Source organism: Ovis aries, chromosome 3, assembly GCF_016772045.2.
Source record: "Ovis aries strain OAR_USU_Benz2616 breed Rambouillet chromosome 3, ARS-UI_Ramb_v3.0, whole genome shotgun sequence".
NCBI lineage: Eukaryota > Metazoa > Chordata > Mammalia > Artiodactyla > Bovidae > Ovis > Ovis aries.
The window spans coordinates 209,610,074-209,629,050 of NC_056056.1; the positions used below are offsets into that span (position 1 = coordinate 209,610,074).

The 18,977-nt window shown below is 52.0% G+C and overlaps 2 protein-coding genes across 3 annotated transcripts; both read left to right on the forward strand.

Annotated features, from left to right (window-relative positions):
* Positions 1–929: 929 nt before the first annotated feature.
* On the forward strand, positions 930–8,091 carry ING4 (inhibitor of growth family member 4). 2 transcript variants are annotated; one of them, XM_004006931.6, is made up of 8 exons: positions 930–979; positions 4,165–4,236; positions 5,940–6,106; positions 6,288–6,402; positions 6,569–6,674; positions 6,887–7,034; positions 7,296–7,357; positions 7,454–8,091. In XM_004006931.6, the coding sequence occupies exons 1-8, from the start codon at positions 943–945 to the stop codon at positions 7,491–7,493; spliced, it is 747 nt and encodes a 248-aa protein (XP_004006980.1). In that variant the 5' UTR covers positions 930–942; the 3' UTR covers positions 7,494–8,091. The 2 variants fall into 2 exon arrangements, with proteins under 2 accessions (XP_004006980.1, XP_012030903.1); XM_012175513.3 differs by having other exon boundaries at positions 6,288–6,393.
* Positions 8,092–9,328: 1,237 nt separating this feature from the next.
* Positions 9,329–17,537, forward strand: ACRBP (acrosin binding protein). Its single transcript, XM_042248218.2, has 10 exons — positions 9,329–9,439; positions 9,662–9,880; positions 10,018–10,112; positions 10,545–10,665; positions 11,700–12,225; positions 12,690–12,822; positions 14,989–15,168; positions 15,305–15,472; positions 16,562–16,645; positions 17,229–17,537. The coding sequence occupies exons 1-10, from the start codon at positions 9,397–9,399 to the stop codon at positions 17,349–17,351; spliced, it is 1,692 nt and encodes a 563-aa protein (XP_042104152.1). The 5' UTR covers positions 9,329–9,396; the 3' UTR covers positions 17,352–17,537.
* The last annotated feature ends 1,440 nt before the right edge of the window (positions 17,538–18,977 follow it).

The window sequence follows — 18,977 nt, forward strand, 5'->3', positions numbered from 1 at the left end:
GTAGTATATCGGGTTTCACTGTGCCCTTTTTTAAACATTTTATGTGGCTGAAAATGTCATAAAAACCTGCCATGTGACATTGATAATTAAGAATGTGTGGCTTAGGGGTGACAATGATCTCCAACATTCTTCCATTCTGGTCGCTGACATCTGCGTCCCTAGTGTGGTGGCCTGCCTGCATTTGGTGGCTTTCTATCTTGCTGAGACGTGTATTTGTCATTGTGCTTGTCGTGGGTCAGGGTGATAGCTGGCATCCATCTGGCCCAGTTGTGACAGCTCTGTGCCAGTTAACATCATACATAAACGAGTAAAAATGGAGACGAACACGGGAGGACAAGGCCAGCAGTACTCTTGTCACTTTGCAAGCGGGAACGTCCTGGAGTGGCAGAAACCCTTACAAAAGGTGAGGAGAATCGCAGCTTTATTGTGAGGAGTGCTTTGTACCTATAAGCAGCGTTTATAAATAATGATCTGTTTCCACATCAAAACATAATCCTGGAGAGTTGGCGTTCGAGTGAGTGAACAGAAACGGGGAGGATTTACACCTCGCACCGTAACTGGAGAAGGCACCTGCCCTGGTCGCGAGCTTCACATTTTCCGGCTGCTGAAAACAGTTCTTTGTGGACTAAAAGCCCAAAAAGACAGGTCTCTTCGCCCGCACGTCCCTCTCCTGGAGGGAACGGAAGTTTGAGGACGCAAAATGGCGCCCTCAGCCAACGCCGCCGCCGGCCCCGCGCTCGACCGCCCCGCCAGGGACGAGTGTCTTCGCCGGCAAGAGGCGATTCGACGGGTGCTGTACTCAGACCGGAAATTAACCTCGTGAGGGCGGAAGTTACCCTTGAGGGCGGAAGGGCTCCAGGAGGGGGGTGGAGGACCGCTTCGGCGCCCGTTGCGTTCAGTCACTTCCGGGGCGGAGCGGAAGTTGCTTTGTTTTGCTTCAAGATGGCTGCGGGGATGTATTTGGAACATTATCTGGACAGTAAGAGCAGGCTGGAGGAGCGGGTCAGGGGTCACAGAAGGGTGGGGGTGGGGGTTCGGGCTGAGGAGCTTTATGGCCCTGAAGACCCGATGGTCAGAAAGTCACAATCGTGAAGGGTTGCGTGAGAGAAAATACTGGAGTGTGTGAAGAAATAGGGGGCGGGGCAGCGGGGTCGAGGCCTCGCTCTGAGGCGTAGAAGAGGGAGGGGTTGCGCGGCTGGGCTGGGGGACGGCTCTTGAAATGCTGGTCGGCATAGCCGGGAAGATATTTGCTGCCCCTGTCTTCAGGGTCTCCGGCCTCAGGATAATCTTTTTCTTAAAGTCGTTCTGAATCGGTTATTTTAGTATATCATCCACTGCCATTGGAGCAGCGACAAAGATCTGCTCGCGATTCTCCGCCCAGTTCTTTCGAAGATGCATCTTCTCATGGGGATAGGGGGTTACGAGTGACCACTGTCAGATGAAGGACTGGAAGGTTTCTCCTCTTGGAGTAAAGACCCAATTCCCATCAGATGGAAATTTGGTGTTCTGTTTATGCCATTTGTGTGGCCCCCTTCACAGAGCCTGTCACCCTATTCTCTTTGCCTTAGCGTTGGGAGTCATTCATTCGTTTATTGAGGTCCTGCTGTGGGTCAGACATAATGGCAGGTACTGGGGGTATACAAGAATGAATACCACACGGACCTTCTCCTGAAGGTGCTCATAGACTAGTAGGACACAGATTCTAATAAATAATTATAAAATTGTGGCAAATAACAGAAATACATTAAACAGACAGTTGGTAACACTGGAGAAAGAGAGACTAGTTTACCTGGAGGTGTAGGTAAAGCTTTACAGAGAATGTACCGAATCTTGAAGGTTGAGTGTTTATTTGCCGGTGTAGAGAGGGAGAGGGGATTGAAGGTTGGGGGAAGCATCAGCAAAGGTGTTCTGATGGGTTTGTGGCAAGATCAGGGAAAGATGAGACCAGAGTGTTTAATGTATAGGACTCTGAGGTAAAAGATTGGAAAATGACACTGGAGAATGTAGCTGAGGCTGGGTTGTGCCTGGTCTTTAAAGCCAGGCTAAGAAGCTTGCACTCTAAATAGTGAGGAACCAACGGATTTTCTAAATGGAGTGATTTTTTTTTTTTTTAATAAAGGAAAGTAATTGATGTCTGGTAAATTGGAGCATGATGACCCTGGTAATACAAGATTAATTAGTAATAACAGTTCTGGTCAGAGATGAGGCCCTGATCTCAACAGAGTATTTAGGAGGTAAATATAACCGAATTGACTGACTGAGTGGTTGAGAGAGGAGGAGGAATCTAAGGTGACTTCTTGATTTCCTGTTTGGGAAGTGAGGTAGACATATATCATCAAGAAGATAGGAAATTCAGAAGTCTGTAAGAGTAAATGAGATGGAGATCATTCAGAGAAAGTATGAGAAAATAATAGGATTAACTTAAGTGTAAGCTCAAGAAAATAGTAACGTTTAAGGGACAGGCTAAGGGAATGTCAGTGATGAAATTACTTGAAAGTGTGTGAGGAGATTTAGAATCTTAATAGAAAGTTACACATAGGCAAGAAGATGGTGAGAATACTGCAAACATTTTTTTTAGGATGGAACTAGTAATTAGATTATTTGATTTGGTAACTCATTGGTGACTTAATCTTAGTAAACTGATGGTGGACCCGAGTCTATAGGTTAAAGCATTGGATGCATTTTAAAAGTTTCAAAGTGGAGTCATGGAAAGAGAATTTTTTTTATGAGAGAAATGCAAGTATTCATGCCTTTATATTCAATTATTTATTGAGGATCCTCTGTATGCATGTCATAGTTCTGAACACTAGGGAAATAGGAGAGAAGAAGACAGACATATCTAACACTTCTGGAGAGCTGGGGAGACATACCATATAACTAATTATATAATTACTTATTTAATTACATTGGATAAGTGCCCCCAGAGTATCTGCCCTGCCAAAGGGCAGCCATAGAATAGCATGACAGCATAACCCAGGGCACTTGGAGTCAGGGGCAGTCAGGGTTGAGCTGAACTTTGAAGAATGAACAGAAGTTCAGTAGGCCAAGAGGGATGGTGGAAGTGGGGTGAAAGAGACGGGGCAGGGCGTCCTGGGCAGAGAGAGCAGTGTGCGGAAAGCCAAGTGTCTGGAAGAGCACCGGAAAGTTCAAGGCACTCAAAGAAGGCCAGTGTGACAGAGCGGAGCGCGCACAGACGGGGACTGACCTGAGTTAGGTCTGGTGTGCAGCACGGGCCAGAAAGTGCAGAGTAGGACTTGGGAATATTGCAGTGGAAGTGACTGGAGGTTTATAAACGGGAGAGTGACTTGATCCGATTTGCATTTAAAAAAAAAACATTCTGGCTACTGTTTGGAGAGCAGATTGGAAGTGTGTGTGTGATCAGTGGAGGGTACCAAGAGGGTATTTGTAAGTTGAGGGCAAAAAGATCTTTTTGTAAAAAAAAAAAAGTACTTATTTGGCTGTGCCAGGCCTTAGTTGCAGCATGTGGGATCTTTCATTGCAGCATGTGGGATCTAGTTCTCTGAGCAGGGATTGAACCCGAGCCCCCCTGCATTAGGAGCATGAAGTCTTAGCCACTGTACCACCAGGGAACTCCCAAGGGCATGGAGAGGGAAGGGCTGATTTGTAAAGTTACTGAAGAGGGGAGGGTGGGAAAGCTGTGCAGAGATGGGGAGCTCGCTGTGGAGACCGGTGGACATGGCTCCTCCTGAGAAAGCAATGATGAGTGCTGTCACAGATAGTCCAACGGTTTGAAGGAGGGATAACCAAGTGCTCTTTGGACCTATTTTTTAAAAGTAGCTAGTGTGTGTGTGTCTCTGTGTGTGTGTGTCTGTGTGTGTGTGTTAGTCGCCTGACTCTCTGCAGGGTTTATGCGTGTGTGTGTGTTAGTCACTCAGTCGTGTCTGACTCTTTACAACCCCATGGACTGTAGCCTGCCAGGCTCCTCTGTCCATGAAGTTCTCCAGGCAAGAATCCTGCCATTCTCTTCTACAGGGGATCTTCCCGACCCAGGAATTGAACCCGGGTATCCCACATTCCAGGGGATGTGGGATACCAGGGGTTGTGTCTCAGATTCTTTACCATCTGAGCCACCAGGGAAGCCCCCCAATGCAGCTATAGGGCTTAGGAAGTCCAGGGAGTCTTAGTTTCTCCTCTTCTCCCCAGGTATTGAAAACCTGCCCTTTGAACTGCAGAGAAACTTCCAGCTCATGAGGGACCTGGACCAAAGAACAGAGGGTATGTGCAGAGTAAGGAGCCCGGTGCCGAGTGAGTGTGTGTGATCGTCTCCCCTCCTGTTTGGTGTTACCAATATCACCTGGTCTGATCTAGATTGCTTTGTCTTCTCTTTCACTCTCTTGCAATTCTTAAAAGGAGAGTAATGATGACCTGTGTTTCTGTGTCAGCTTTTTCATAACTCGTGGAGTATTGTAACAATGCCACAAGAATTTAGAGATGCTGTGCTCTTTTATATCTCCCTCAGGAAAAGTGAGAAAACCAGTCAATCCTGGAATCATTTGTGTTCTCCATGTTCGATATGTTTGTAGGAAGACTAACTAGAATGCTTCTACTCCACTGGGCTGTTAACATTATTGTCACAAAATTCAGTGTGGCTTTAGACTACAGTTCACATTGGTACACAGCAGCTTTGCTGCATGAGGAGATGTTAGAAAGAAAGTGGAAAAAAGAAAAGGAAAAGCAGCAATTAACATCAGAATCTCTACACTATATTCTTCAACCTTACAGAAGCATTAGGTGCCATCTGTGGCCGTCCTTGGACATTGATTAAGTTTGGCTGCATTGAGACATTGACTTGGAGCCTGAGGCTACACTGCGGTGGGCGAGTTTGTCTCTCATAGTCGAAGGTCTCTGTTGGTGCTATCGACCATGCTTGCTGAAGGATATGTAGGTGTATCCTTATGTATCCCTGCCCAGGGGTGTTAGAATGCCTAAAGCTGTGATTTGAGTTACTCTGGGTCAGTTTGCTCATGGACAAATGAATATTATCTAAGATCCTGGACACAGGCCCCTGAGAACTCCCTGCTGAATGCCAGCCACCAGCTCCTTGCTTTGTAATATAGTTCTGGCTCTTGAGTTCATGCACAGAAAGACCCATTGGGAGATGACTGAACCACATACATGTTTTTCCAACTTCCTTCAAGGGCCTGGAATAAAGCAGAGCATAAACCTAGTATGCTCACACGTCCTCGCTGTGGTTACTTGTTGCTAAACCGTGTTGGGAGGCATGCTTTTGTCTCCGTGCACATTTTCTCTGAGTGCTGTAATATTAGGCAGTAGGCATCTATGGTCTCGGTGTTTGGGGGCATCACCAGCCTTCTCCTAGTAAAATGTTTGGAGCAATAGCTAAAATGAACACACAGGAGAAAAAAGTGATGGAGAATATTTGCAAGTTGCAAATGATGAACCAAACAGGGTGGACAGTAAGCAGAAGAACTGTTCCATTAGTGAACTCGGGCCTAATTTTCAATACTGAGATGTAGACGTACAGACCCTGGAAGTCAAGAGCAGCAGCAGATGACTCAGCCTGGTCTGCAGCTCTCAGAGCTATCGCAGAATGTTTCTGAGATGAGAAATCAGATGGCTTTTGAGACAGAAGCAGCAAGCTGTGCAAAGAAGCATCTTCAGACATTGACAGAAATGTTCTTCATATTAGTGCAGCATGCAGAGAATCCTTCCTTGTGTTTCCATAAGTCCAGTTTCAACTATGCTAGCAATGTCTCCAGCAACCAAAGGTGCCTTCACAGCACATGTTGTGGCCATGTTGCATCGCTTGAGTATGTGGCACAGTACCTAGGAATGTTGAGTGTGTTTTAATTCAGAGGTTGTGATGGTCAGTGCAAAAGGTCCAAGGAGCAAGAGGAGGAAGTGTGTTTAATCTTGCCACTCGGGGGCCATTATGACCAGCCCTGTCTCTGTTGTAGACCTGAAGGCTGAAATTGACAAGTTGGCCAGTGAATATATGAGTAGCGCCCGCAGCCGGAGCTCTGAGGAAAAATTGGCCCTTCTGAGACAGATCCAGGAAGCCTATGGCAAGTGCAAGGAGTTTGGTGATGACAAGGTGCAGCTTGCCATGCAGACCTATGAGATGGTATGGCCCTACCCATGGCTCCCCACTACCTCCCGTCTATTCCTCAGGGTCCTCCACCCCTCCTTTAGCGTGCTGGGATCTGTTTGGGGTCTGGGAGATGCATGGATTCTGCCTTAGCCTGTTTGCTTTTACTGGAACCAGCCTGGTAGCTCTTCCTTCTCCTTCCTTCCTTCCCACCCAGGTGGACAAACACATTCGGCGACTGGACACAGACCTGGCCCGCTTTGAGGCTGATCTGAAGGAGAAGCAGATTGAGTCAAGTGACTATGACAGCTCTTCCAGCAAAGGCAAAAAGAGTGAGGAGGGGGGTGGGCCATGAGAGTTGGAGCGAAGATTCCAAGAGGGCAGCCAGCCCATCCCTCAGCTCCAAGGGAGGACCCCTACGTTGGAGGAGAGGAGGGGTCCTTAACCCATCTTTCTGTCCCTCTGCCTTCTGGCTGCCCCTCCCCTCTTCCCTGGAAGGTCGGACTCAAAAGGAGAAGAAAGCTGCCCGTGCTCGTTCCAAAGGGAAAAACTCCGACGAAGAAGCCCCCAAGGCCGCCCAGAAGAAGTTAAAACTTGTGCGCACGTGAGTGAGTCAGGGAGCACCCTGCCAAGTGACAGGCTCCTCTTTGCCCCCGCCCCGCCCCTCGCCCCCTTCTCTATCACTCTGGTATCTGCTGGATACAGAGGGGAAGCCACAGACCACTAGCCTCACAGGGATCTCCTCGTGCCACTCTGAGCGTCAAGCTGTAGCGTCCCTTCCTGCAGGTGATACTCTCTCTCCCTCTTGGCACGCAGAAGCCCTGAGTATGGGATGCCCTCAGTGACCTTTGGCAGTGTCCACCCCTCTGATGTGTTGGATATGCCTGTGGATCCCAACGAACCCACCTATTGCCTTTGTCACCAGGTCTCCTACGGGGAGATGATTGGCTGTGACAACCCTGACGTAAGAACCGGTTTGCCTCAGGGCGGGGGGCTCTGGGGGACAGGAAGGGAGTTGGGTACCAGAAGAGGGTAAGGGCTGAAGAGTGGGACCTCAGGACAGGAGGAAGGGAGTTGGAGGTGGTTGGCCTTGGACCCTTCAAGAATCCTCCCGCCGGATGGAGTAAGGGAATGCTCCTGAGGACTCCGGGTGGGGGGGTTCTCTGCTTTCCTCGGCCCCAGCCTGCCCCCTGCCCTCTGCTCCTCCACCGTCTTCCTTTTCCAGTGCTCCATTGAGTGGTTCCACTTTGCCTGCGTGGGGCTGACCACCAAGCCTCGGGGGAAATGGTGAGTGGGCGCTGTGGTCGGAGCTGGACTGCCCTGAGCTGAGTGACGGGGGGCGTCCTCCGCTTCGCTCACCTCCTCCCCCACCTTCCTTTGCAGGTTTTGCCCACGCTGCTCCCAAGAACGAAAAAAGAAATAGACAAGGGCCTTGGATTCCAACACAGTTTCTTCCACATCCCCTGACCTGGCTAGTGGGGAGTGGGATGCCTGGCTGGGCCGGGGGTCAGGGAGAGGTGGGTGGCACATGTTGTCATCTCCTCTCCTCCCCTCCCCACTTCCGGTGCTGAGGCTGCACCCAGACCCTGGTCCAGGGGTTCTGCGGCCGCTAACGGTATGTGCTCTCATTCAGCCCGCCCCCTTCAGAGGGAAGTGGTCTTGCCCACTGTCCTTTTGCCTCCACGCCGAGGTTGGTGCTGTGTTTTTGAGGGATGGTCCTCTTTTCTCCCGTTGCTTTGTATTTAAGGACTGGGGCAGTAGCATGGGGCCCTCCTCCAGCTTCCTGATTCCCTCCCCTCGTTTTGGGGGGGGCCATGCGTGATAAACTTCCTTCACTCTCTCCATGCTTTTTCCAGCGGGGGGCTCCTCCGGGTCCTCTGGGCCACGGCCCTGGCTGAAGGGGCACCCCTTCCTCTGTGCCGAGAGGATTTGTCCAGCCTTGTGAGTGGGAGGGGCAGGGCAGAGTGTCAGTATCTCACTTGTAAAGGAATCGAGTTGGTGAATAAAAGCTGTACGTGTTGGCCTGCTGTGTTTATTGTAGAGACACTGTTTTAGCACATGTGCTGAGCATAGTTTGCATCCTCTGAGTTGGCTAAGAGGCAGGAGGATGTCATGCTGAAAGTAGGACCAGACATGGAACCTGAAGTGGTACCGCTGCCCCAGGACCCACCACCTCTCAGCATGGGAAGGACAGAGCTGGCTGGAACTGGGCCTCAGACAGGGGGTTTCCAAAACCTTCAAGATGTGCATCTTTTCCCTATATCTTTCATTTAATTTCCAATAAATGTGTACTTGTGTTTTATACATGAACTGTTATACTAAGTATTAGCCTGACTTATTTGAAACACAAAGCAAAAACTTACCACCAATGAATTGTCTATGCCCACCTGGAACCACTTCCATAGATTAAGCCCTCCTTATGCAGGGTCTCCTCACCAGAACCCCCATCTTACTCCCTGCTCTGGCTCACTTACCTGGAGCTGTCCTCTGTAGTTCCTACCCTCCAGGCCCCAACTTTGTGTTGCATGTTCCATCTCTGCCCCAGTCCTCACATGGGATTTGTTCAGTCAGTCACTCGTGTCCGATTCTTTGCCACCCCATGGACTGCAGCACACCAGGCTTCCGTGTCCTTCACCATCTCCCAGAGCTTCCTCAAACTCGTGCCCATTGAGTCGATGATGCCATCCAACCATCTCATCCTCTGTCGCCCCCTTCTCCTCCTGCCCTCAATCCTTCCCAGCATCAGGATCTTTTCCGGTGAGCTGGCTCTTTGAATCAGTTGGCTAAAGTATTGGAGCTTCAGCATCAGTCCTTCCAATGAATATTCAGGACTGATTTCCTTTAGGACTGACTGGTTTGATCTTGCAGTCCAAGAGACTCTTAAGAGTCTTTTCCAACACCACAGTTTGAGAGCATCAATTCTTCAGTGCTCAGTCTTTTTTATGGTCCAACTCTCACATTCCCATGTGACTACTGGAAGGCCAGATTGTAAAGTAGGGAGAAAAAGTGTCCAGTGTGCGGGGCCAGCATTGACATGGGATACGTAATAAGGTAAAGAACAGACGGGAGCTACGCCATCCAACTCCGGCCAGAGTCTGAGATCACTCCTGCCGTCCTTGTCCTCGAGCTGGGATGTGACACACGGGGACCCGCCCCCACCTTTCGGCCGAGTGCAGCCTCGCATCAGTTTCCCCGCCCCCACTTTGTGACGTCGGCTGGTCTCGCCCCCCTACCCCCCGCGGCCCCGCCCTCCCGCCTATCTGCTCGCCCTGGCTTGGCCGGTTAGAGGCGCTCGGTCCTGGGAACGCGGGCGACCGTCTGGGGCCATGAGGCATCTCGCCGCAGGGTCCTTTCTCTCACTCCTGAGGGGTGAGCGCGCCTCCGCCCCCGGAGCTCTCCGAGCCGCCTTCCCCCGGGGATGCCTGCAGCCTCTCCCCATCGCCCCTCCCCGCCGCGCCAGCACCCCTGCACACTCACCCCAGCTTGGCGGCCAGGCGCTCAGTCCCCGAGTGCACGCCCCGCTCTCGGGGTGGGTGTTCCCGGCCGGCGGGTGCGGAGAGGGGTCCATCGTGGTCTGTCCCCGACCCGCAGTGCTGCTCCTGCCTCTGGCACCGGCCCCAGCCCAGGACTCCGCCTCGACCTCCACGCCGGGCAGCCCCCTGTCCCCCACGGAGTATGAGCGCTTCTTCGCACTGCTGACCCCTACCTGGAAGGCGGAGACCACCTGCAGGCTCCGTGCCACCCACGGCTGCCGGAACCCCACCCTCGTCCAGCTAGACCAGTATGAAAACCACGGCCTGGTGCCGGACGGTGAGGGCCAGCCCTGTGCTCCTTCGACCCACGGCAAGGGGACAGGTGGTCCTGGGCCCTGAGCCCGGGTGCCCATCGCACCCTCCCTCCAGGAGGGATTACACCCCTGTGTTCACCTGCGCCCCACCCTTCCCTAGGCGCAGTCTGCTCCGACCTCCCTTACGCCTCCTGGTTTGAGTCCTTCTGCCAGTTCACCCAGTACCGTTGTTCCAACCATGTCTACTACGCCAAGGTGAGGTCAAGACATAGCTTGAACCTGGTGTCACCAAGGAAGGGCTCCAGGCCATCCTTAGGTCCTCCCTCTCAGTCACTGGCTGGCCGACACTCGCCCAGTGTCTCACCTTGGGCATTCAGACTCTGAACAATCCCCTTATTGCCAGAAAAGTAAGGGAGAGAGATGCGAGGAGGCAGAGAGAAGCCCTTGTTCCTCCCAACAGAGATGTCATTCCAGTCAAATGTAAAAGCCTGCAGGCAGGAATGTGGGCCGGCAGGGCGTCTAATTTTGCAGGAGACCCTGTCTCAGATCTAGAGGATTCGACTCAGGGCCATGTCCCCTGATTTCCTCCCAGGAACTGTGAGAGAGGAGACCTGGGGACAGAGGATAAGGTGGAGTGGAAATGTGCCCTTTGTGAAAGGCGTTCCCACTCTGCTTCTCGCCTTGCAGAGGGTCCGGTGCTCCCAGCCAGTCTCCATCCTCTCACCCAACACACTCAAGGAGGTGGATAGTTCACCCGAAGTGCTGCCACCCACCACGGCTACCTCCCCCATGTCCTCCCGCATCACAGGTGAGACCCTGCCAGCCTCTCATCCCAGAGTCCCCAAACCCAGGGCTTAAGGCATCAACAGGAGGGATCTAAGGAGGTGAGCTGCTGGAAGTAGCCTTGGGCAAATGTTTGCATAAGGGGAAAGCCTACTTTTTTGAATACAAGTTAGGGATTTCCTGTATCAGAGTGTTTTCTGACATTACATCTATTTCTGCCCTGAACTGATTTTTCCTTGCTCCCCAAAACACTATTGCATTGAGAAGTCCTCTGGCACATTTCTCAGCTCACATCTTCACTCCAAAAAGGATTGGTTGCTAGGTATTCAAAATACTTGGTGCTTGCTAAGTGAGAGGGACAAAAGGTGGTATTTGAAGTGGGTTAGGAAAGAGGATCCTTTGTGAGGGAGGTGGGAAGGGGACCTGTAACACTGCCACCACCGTCACCATAGTACTATTGTTTTGATATTTGTATTCTTGCTTGTGTTTTTTATGATTGGTTGTGTGAATAACTTTCCTCTGCCTTTGTATTTATGTGTGTGTGTGTTTATGTGTGTGTGTGCTTATGTGTGTGCTTATGTGTGTGTGTGCTTGTGTGTGTGTGCTTATGTGTGTGTGCTTATGTGTTTGTGTGTTTGTGTGTGCTTATATGTTTATGTGTGTGCTTATGTGTTTATGAGTGTGTTTGTGCTTATGTGTGTTTGTGTTTGTGTATGCCTATGTTTGTGTGTGTTTTGTATGTGCTTATGTGTTTGTGTGTATTTATGTGTGTCTGTGTGCTTATGTGTTTATGTGTATGTGTGCTTATGTGTTTATGTGTGTGTGTTTATGTGTGTCTGTATGCTTATGTGTTTGTGTGTCGGTTTGTGTGTGCTTATGTGTTTGTGTGTCGGTTTGTGTGTGCTTATGTGTTTGTGTGTTTTGAGTGTGCTTATGTGTTTCTGTGTGTGTTTGTGTGCGTTTATGTGTTTGTGTGTGTCCCTCTGCAAAGACGGAATGCCAGAAGCCTGACCATTCCTTTCCCTTCTCTCTCTTGGTCCCTTGCAAACCCTGTTGCAGCCACCGAACGACAGGTCTTCCAGCCCTGGCCTGAGCGGCTGAACAGCAACGTGGAGGAGCTGCTCCAGTCCTCCTTGTCCTTGGGCGGCCAGGAGCAAGGGCAGGAGCACAAACAGCAGCAGGGGCAGGAGCACAAGCAGGAGCAGGGGCAGGAGCACAAGCAGGAGGAAGGGCAGGAGCAAGAGGAGCAGGAGGAGGAGCAGGAGGAGGAGAAGCAGGAGGAGAAGCAGGAGGAGAAGCAGGAGGAGAAGCAGGAGGAGAAGCAGGAGGAGAAGCAGGAAGAAGGCCAGGGCACAGAGGAGGCTCTGGATTCAGCGTCTAGGCTACAGGCAGACCCAGAGCCCAAGTTTCGGTCTGAACTTGTGTCCTCCAACCCTTTCTCCTTCACTCCCCGGGTGCGGGAAGTGGAGTCTACTCCCATGTTGATGGAGAACCTCCAGGAGCTTATCCAATCGGCGCAGGAGATGGATGAAATGAATGACATGTATGATGGGGAGACCATCTGGAGATCCCAGAGCCCTGGCAGGTACTGGACGTCCTGTCTCCCCCACCTGCCCCACCCTTCCTTCTGCCTTTGGGGATGAGAGGCCCACTTGGCCAGCCTTGGCCTCAGACCCACCCAGATCTGCTTGGGCTTTGGGTACACCCAGCGGCTGCCCGCCTCACCTCCTCCGTGGCTTAAGCAGTGTCCTAGATGCCCATCTCTACCTGGCATGGGGTGAGCCCTGAAGCTAGAGCTACCAGACTTGGGTTCTGGGTTTCTCTCTGCCTCTGATGAGCACTGCAAATTTCATTTCCCCTTTCTGGGTCTCAGTTCCTCATCTGTAAAAGGAGGCAGTTGATCTGGAGGCCTGTAAGGCCACCTCCAGCATGCTGAATGCATGTGACTAAGACTGGATGGTAAGGGCAGGGGGGAGCGAGTGGGCATGGCTGTCTGCCCTGGCCCTCTGGCCCATCCCCTGCAGTGGTGCCATTTTGGTCTTTTTGCAGCCTGCTACAGCTGCCCCATGTGGAGGCCTTGCTGACCCTGTGCTACTCGATTGTGGAGAACACCTGCGTCATAACCCCGACAGCCAAGGCCTGGCAGTACTTGGAAAATGAGATCCTTGGTTTTGGGATATCGGTATGCCCACCCAGCTGTTCACTGGCTCCAAGTTCATGGGCCTAGGGAGTACAGGATGGGCGGGGCCACAGAAAGCCTGAGAAACTCTCCAAGTGAGAACCCCTTCTTGGAAAGACATTTCCAGCTCCCTTAAAAGGAGGGAGGCTCAAGACAGAGTCTGGAATCCATTCCTGGCCAGAATTCCTTCTGTGGCTCAGTTGCTAAGCTTGAGTCATGTCCAGAGCCAGTTCACCAACCGCAGGATGTGGCTGTACCTTAGATGCAGCTCGTCTTCCGGGAGGGGTCCTAGAACCTGTTCCAGGGCTCTGTAGAGAGATCCCAATCTCGATATGTCCTCAGAACCCAGCAAATTATATTCCCAAGAAGTGTAGGACTTTCTAAAAGCACAAGTTAGCAAATGTGTGCTAAGAGCTGGCATGCCATCCCTGCATCTGTCTATTCAACAGATATGGATTTGGCTAGGTATTTGAGACACTAGCAATTCTGTCCTAGGTAATTTAGTGACGAGTGCAACAAGATCCGATCCTCTGTCCTCCTGGAGTCCACTGGGAGAGAGAGACAAAACGGAGACCAGCGTGACAGGGATCGACGCATGACGGATAAGTCCAAAGTTCAGAGAGCAGATGGCGAGCACAAAAGTCATGCTGGGGCAGGACTGGACAATGCCTCTTAGAGGAACTGATGTTTAAACTGAGACCTGGAGATAAAAGAAGTTAACCAGGCAGAAGAAGGGTTTGGTAGAAGGTTCCTGCTACAGAGACTAGTGTGTGCAAAGGCTCAGAGGCAAGAGAGAAGAAATTCCACAAGGGACCAAGAATGAGCACACTGTTACTCTTCCTCCTGCTCGCAGGGACCTGAGATTGAGTAGCATTATACAAAAGGAGTGTGGGTTGGTAGGTGATGGAAAGAGAGTTATTTTTTGGTGGAGATGGACTGCACTTAGGAAGTTCAGGACTAATGGAGAGCTCACTGGATTTTAGGGCTTGGCTGAAAGAACAGTAAGGAGCCCATTTTACCTGGAAACAGAATCAAAGAAGCCATGATGTGAATAATCCCGAATGGCAGTCCGAAGCAGTTGTATTTCATTTGGTAGGAAAGGGGAATTCAGTTATGATTCAGGGTTAGGGACCTGATGATGCCTCCCCCGTGAGCTGTTATGAGGAGTGAGCAAGAGATTCTGTGACTGTGATGCGCTGACGGGACAGCCTGGAGATCCTGCCAAGCGAGATCGTCCTGAGGAGACTCACTCAGGGTGGAGAGCCCCACAGGAAGATGGGCGGCTCCACATCCAAGAAGGTCCTCCAAGAACTTGGAGGCTCTGAACCCAGGTGCTCCAGCAGAGGACCTGGGTTTTTGAGTTGGAAGCAGCCGGACCAGTGTCCCAGGTCCGTCATGCATTTGATGTCTGTTTGAGCAAGAGACTCAGGCTTGGGGAGCCTCAGTTTCCTGGCAGGCAAATGGAACCATGCTTAGTAGCTATTCTATTCCTAGGAAGACCAAATAAGATGAAGGCATTTATCAGCCATGGCGCGCAGCACCATGCCAGCTCTTTGTAAATATTAGCATTATCATTAGCAGAGAGGAAGGGAGGACTGTGAGCCTTTTTCAGTTAGGCAAAGTTAGACATCTGTCAGGCACTTGGCCATGGGGATTCAAAGCTCAGGAAAGAGATCAGAACGGATGATAGAGGCTTGGTTGTCACCTGCAGGAAGATGAAGATTGTTTGTGAGGAAATAAACCATCCTCAGAGAAGGCAATGGCAACCCACTCCAGTACTCTTGCCGGGAAGGTCCCATGGATGGAGGAGCCTGGTAGGCTGCAGTCCATGGGATCGCTAGGAGTCGGACACGACTTCACTTTCACTTTCATGCATTGGAAAAGGAAATGGCAACCCACTCCAGTATTCTTGCCTGGAGAATCCCGGGGACAGGAGAGCCAGGTGGGCTGCTGTCTATGGGGTCGCACAGAGTCGGATACGGCTGAAGCGACTTAGCAGCAGCAGAGGAGGGGGAAGAAATAGAGAGCTGATGGGAGGTCTTTGAGGGGAGGATCTTGGGGAGGGGGTTTGGGAAAAGACAGAGGAGCTTCTGGAAAAGGCTTAACGAGGGGACATTCTGTGGGGGCGTGGGACTTCAGCCTCAGGCCCTCAGCCACACCCGTCTGCAGGTCTGTGACAGCCTGGGGCGGCGACACGTAGCCGCGTGTACCCTCTGTGACTTCTGCTCGCTGAAGCTGGAGCAGTGCCACTCGGAGGCCAACCTGCAGCGACAGCAGTGCGACAGCTCCCACAAAACACCCTTTGTCAGCCCCCTGCTTGCCTCCCAGAGCATGACCATCGGCACCCAGGTACTGACCCAGCCGGGTGGGTTGCAGTGGTGGGGGTGGGGGGGGGGGGGGGGTACGGCTTCAGGCAGGGCCGGACAACCGGGAGCTGGAGGGGGTGAGCAGGGTGCCCACTTCTCTCCTGTGCCCCGTGCTACAGATAGGGAGCCGGAAATCGGGCCGCTTTTACGGGCTGGACTTGTACGGCGGGCTGCGCATGGACTTCTGGTGTGCCCGGCTGGCCACTAAGGGCTGCGAAGACAACCGAGTGGCCAGCTGGCTCCAGACTGAGTTCCTGAGCTTCCAGGATGGAGACTTCCCCACCAGGGTCAGTCCTACCCCCCTCACCACGCTTCTTCCTGGTCCCTCGCTCTGGGGAACCCTAGGATGTGGGGCGGGGGGAGTCTTGGGGCCCTGGCTTCTGAGAGCTGCTCCTCACTGAGCCTCCTGCCTCTTTCCAGCAGACTCCCCTCTCCACTCCTCAACACCCTCCCCACTACCTCTGCCACCTCCGCCTCCCTTGGGCCCCCAGGAGACCAGGATTGTGTTTAGCAAAGGACTAGCAATCCGGGAGGCCAGAGGGTACAGGACTTGGGGGCACGAAACAGGTTTGGTCCCAGCTCTGCCAGTTACCCTCGGTGGTTGGGGGTGGGAGGCCTCATTCCTAAGACAAACTTCTGGGTGATGCCTGAAGTGCCGCTGACGGTGATCCAGTGCTTCCCTGCCTTAGTCTGTAGGCTCCTTCCCGAATCTTCCAGTGCTTTCCCTCTCAATGGGATCAGCTTTACCCCTTCCCGCAAAGTCACCTCCCCTGTGGGTCAACCTGTTGTAGCTAAGAGCCAGCACTGCCCCCCTCACCCCCCACCCCCGCCCGCCTTCTGTGTGGTTTAACAGAAAAAAATCAAGACCAGGACAAGTGGAGGCTACTTAAGAAAGGGCTTTTAGCTGAGTAGAAGGGCCTCCTCCTAGCTCTCCTCCCTGAGCCCCTAGATCTGGACAGGCCCTTAGACCATTTCAGCTGTTCCCCTGGGTTTATGGGTGGGGTGGTGAGGGCCACAGAGGGAAGTGGCTCCACCCAGGGTCATACATTAGAAACACTTCCGCCTCTTCCATCCTAAGCCGTCCCCAGGAGGTTCCCTGAGATGAGACTGCCACTTGGGACCCTGCCACGATCTGGAGCCTTGGTACTCACTTCCCCGGTCCTCTCCTCAGCTGCTTTCGCAGCTTGCTGACCAGCAAAGCAGCCCCTTCCTAGTTTCAGCTCCCAGCTTCTTCCCAGACACTGAGGGTGACACTGAAGGGGATACCCTGGTGCAGAGGGTCTGGTTCTCTGCCCTGGTTTCTGCCGTGGGGGGCGCTTTGAAGGGCTCTGAGGCTTCTGAAGTCTTCCACCTCCCATCCCCCACTCCTGCCTTAGATCTGTGACACGGAATATGTGCAGTACCCCAACTACTGTGCCTTCAAAAGCCAGCAGTGTATGATGAGAAACAGGGACCGGAAGGTGAGCCCCTCCCGCTGCTCCCCCCTCTCCCCCATCAACCCTTCCATGGGTCACTGCACACTGACCTGTTCTGGCCACCTTTCCACCTCCCCCGTGCACCCGAGCCGTGGCATCCATCTGAGCATGGGGGTGGGGGTGTGAAGAGCACGTGTGTCTCCCAGAGCTCTGTCCCTACTCCTCCAGCCTTGAGGTGAGCAGCTCTCCCAGGGCCCCAGGCCAAGAGTTCCAGGATGGGGGTGGAAAGGGGAGGCTGCCATCAGAAGCCCTGGGGACACACTGGGAGGGAAGAACCCCCAGCCAGGTTGGTCAGAGAGGTCTAGGTGTCAGTCCTACCTCCTGCTCTTACTCACTGAGTCGTCTGAGCCAAGTCACTTCCTCTCCAGCCCCGGGCTCCTCATTTCTAAAAGGAGGGGTTTGGGCTATGTGGTGTGTCTGGCTGCTTTTTTAAAAAGCCGCATCTGAGCTTCCGGCTTCTCTGACTTTTCCTGCACTCCCTGCAACCACGCCCGCCCCCGCCCCCTGCCCCGGGGTCTGGACTTCTGACACCTCTGGCTCCTGGCTCTCCTGCTTGGACCTTGCACAGGTGTCCCGCATGAGATGTCTGCAGAATGAGACGTACACTGTCCTGACTCCGGACAAGAGCGAGGACCTCGTGCTTCGATGGAGCCAGGAGTTTAGCACCTTGACTCTTGGCCAAGCTGGATGAGCTGGACTCTGTCCTCTCCCCACCCGCTACACCTTCCCACACTGTCTATTGCTTTCAGACCCTAGGTTGTCTCTTACTTGGCCCAAATCATGTGTCCTTTGGGTTGGGGCACCGGTCCCAGAGAGGTTGGTGATAGGAACTCTGCCCACCTTAAAGGATGTCTGTACATAAAATGTTTCTTTTTAACTTGTGTGGCCTGGTTTGGTTGTGATCCCCTCCTGGGCCTGCCCACCCCCTGCCCCCAGGGAGTCAGTCCTCCAACCCCTGGCACTTATGGAGCCATCTGTCAGCAAGGGAACCCTGGGGGTGGTTCGCAGGGAAGCAATCCTGTGCCAGGAGAAGACTGAGAAGTCAGAAGAAGTCATGGCCCATGTCTTGGGGACCGTGTGGGCCATAAGGGCATGTGTGTCTCCATTTCTGAAGCTCTGATCCCATGATCTCAGATGTGAGCATAGGACTGTCCCTCTGGAGGGTCATCTGAATGAGACTATGTCCAGGGGGGGCCAGCCCCAGGCAGTACGGCAGAATTTGCCATTTATAGGAGGGAGGAGGCAACTGGGCTGGAAGCCCTTGCTCTGACATCCAGTCATGGGCCCAATGGTCCAAATGTGGGGGAGCCACGTCATGACAGCTTGCATGGAGATGTGACTCCAGCATCAGCCTTTAATAACATGGGATCAGGACTTAGCAAGTGGTCGAGTAGTTAAGACTCCATGCTTCCAATGTAGAGGGGCGCAGGTTTGATCCCTGGTTGGAGAAACGAGATCCCACATGCCATGTGGCCAAAAAAAAAAAGGGAAAAGAAAATTTCTTGAACTGAATAAAAATGAAAACACAACATATCAACTTTTTAAAAAAGTTTAAAAAAATAACATGGGGGACTTCCCTCGCTGTTCAGTGATTAAGACTTTGCCTTCCAGTGGCATGGGGTATGGATTTGAGCCCTGTTCAGGAAGCTAAGATCTCAACATGCCAGAAAAAACAAAAACATAAAAAACAGAAACAATATTGTAAAAAATTCAATAAAACTTTATAAAAATGATCCATGTTACAAAATCTTTCAAAAAAAAAATTATAACAGATCTCCCAAAACATATTCTGGAGACACACACGTGTGGGTAACTATATAGCATTTAACAGAAAATGTTATGGAAAAGCTCAAGCATGCACAAATATAGAATAATGCAACCCTGGTGACTCAGACGATGAAGAATCTGCCTGCAGTGCAGGAGACCCAGTTTTGACCCCTGGGCTGGGAAGACCCTCTGGAGAAGGGAATGGTTACCCACTCCAGTATTCTTGCCTGGAGAGTCCCATGGAAGGAGGAGCCTGGTGGGCTATGCAAAGAGTCCATGGGATTGCAAAGAGTCAGACAAGACTGAGCAACTAACACTCTCTCAATGTACCATCAATGCCCCCGTCACCCAGCTTTTATTATCAACATGTGGTCAAGCTTTTAGGAGAAACCCTGTAATAGAGAAACCTGTTCGACTTAGTGTTTCACACACTCATTCAATCACAATGTCCTTTGTTACCTAGGGCTCAAAGCTTGTTTTTTTTTTTTTTTTTTGCACTGAGTGCAGACATGCCTGGCTCTACTGATCTGGAAGACAGGGGGCTCAGCCC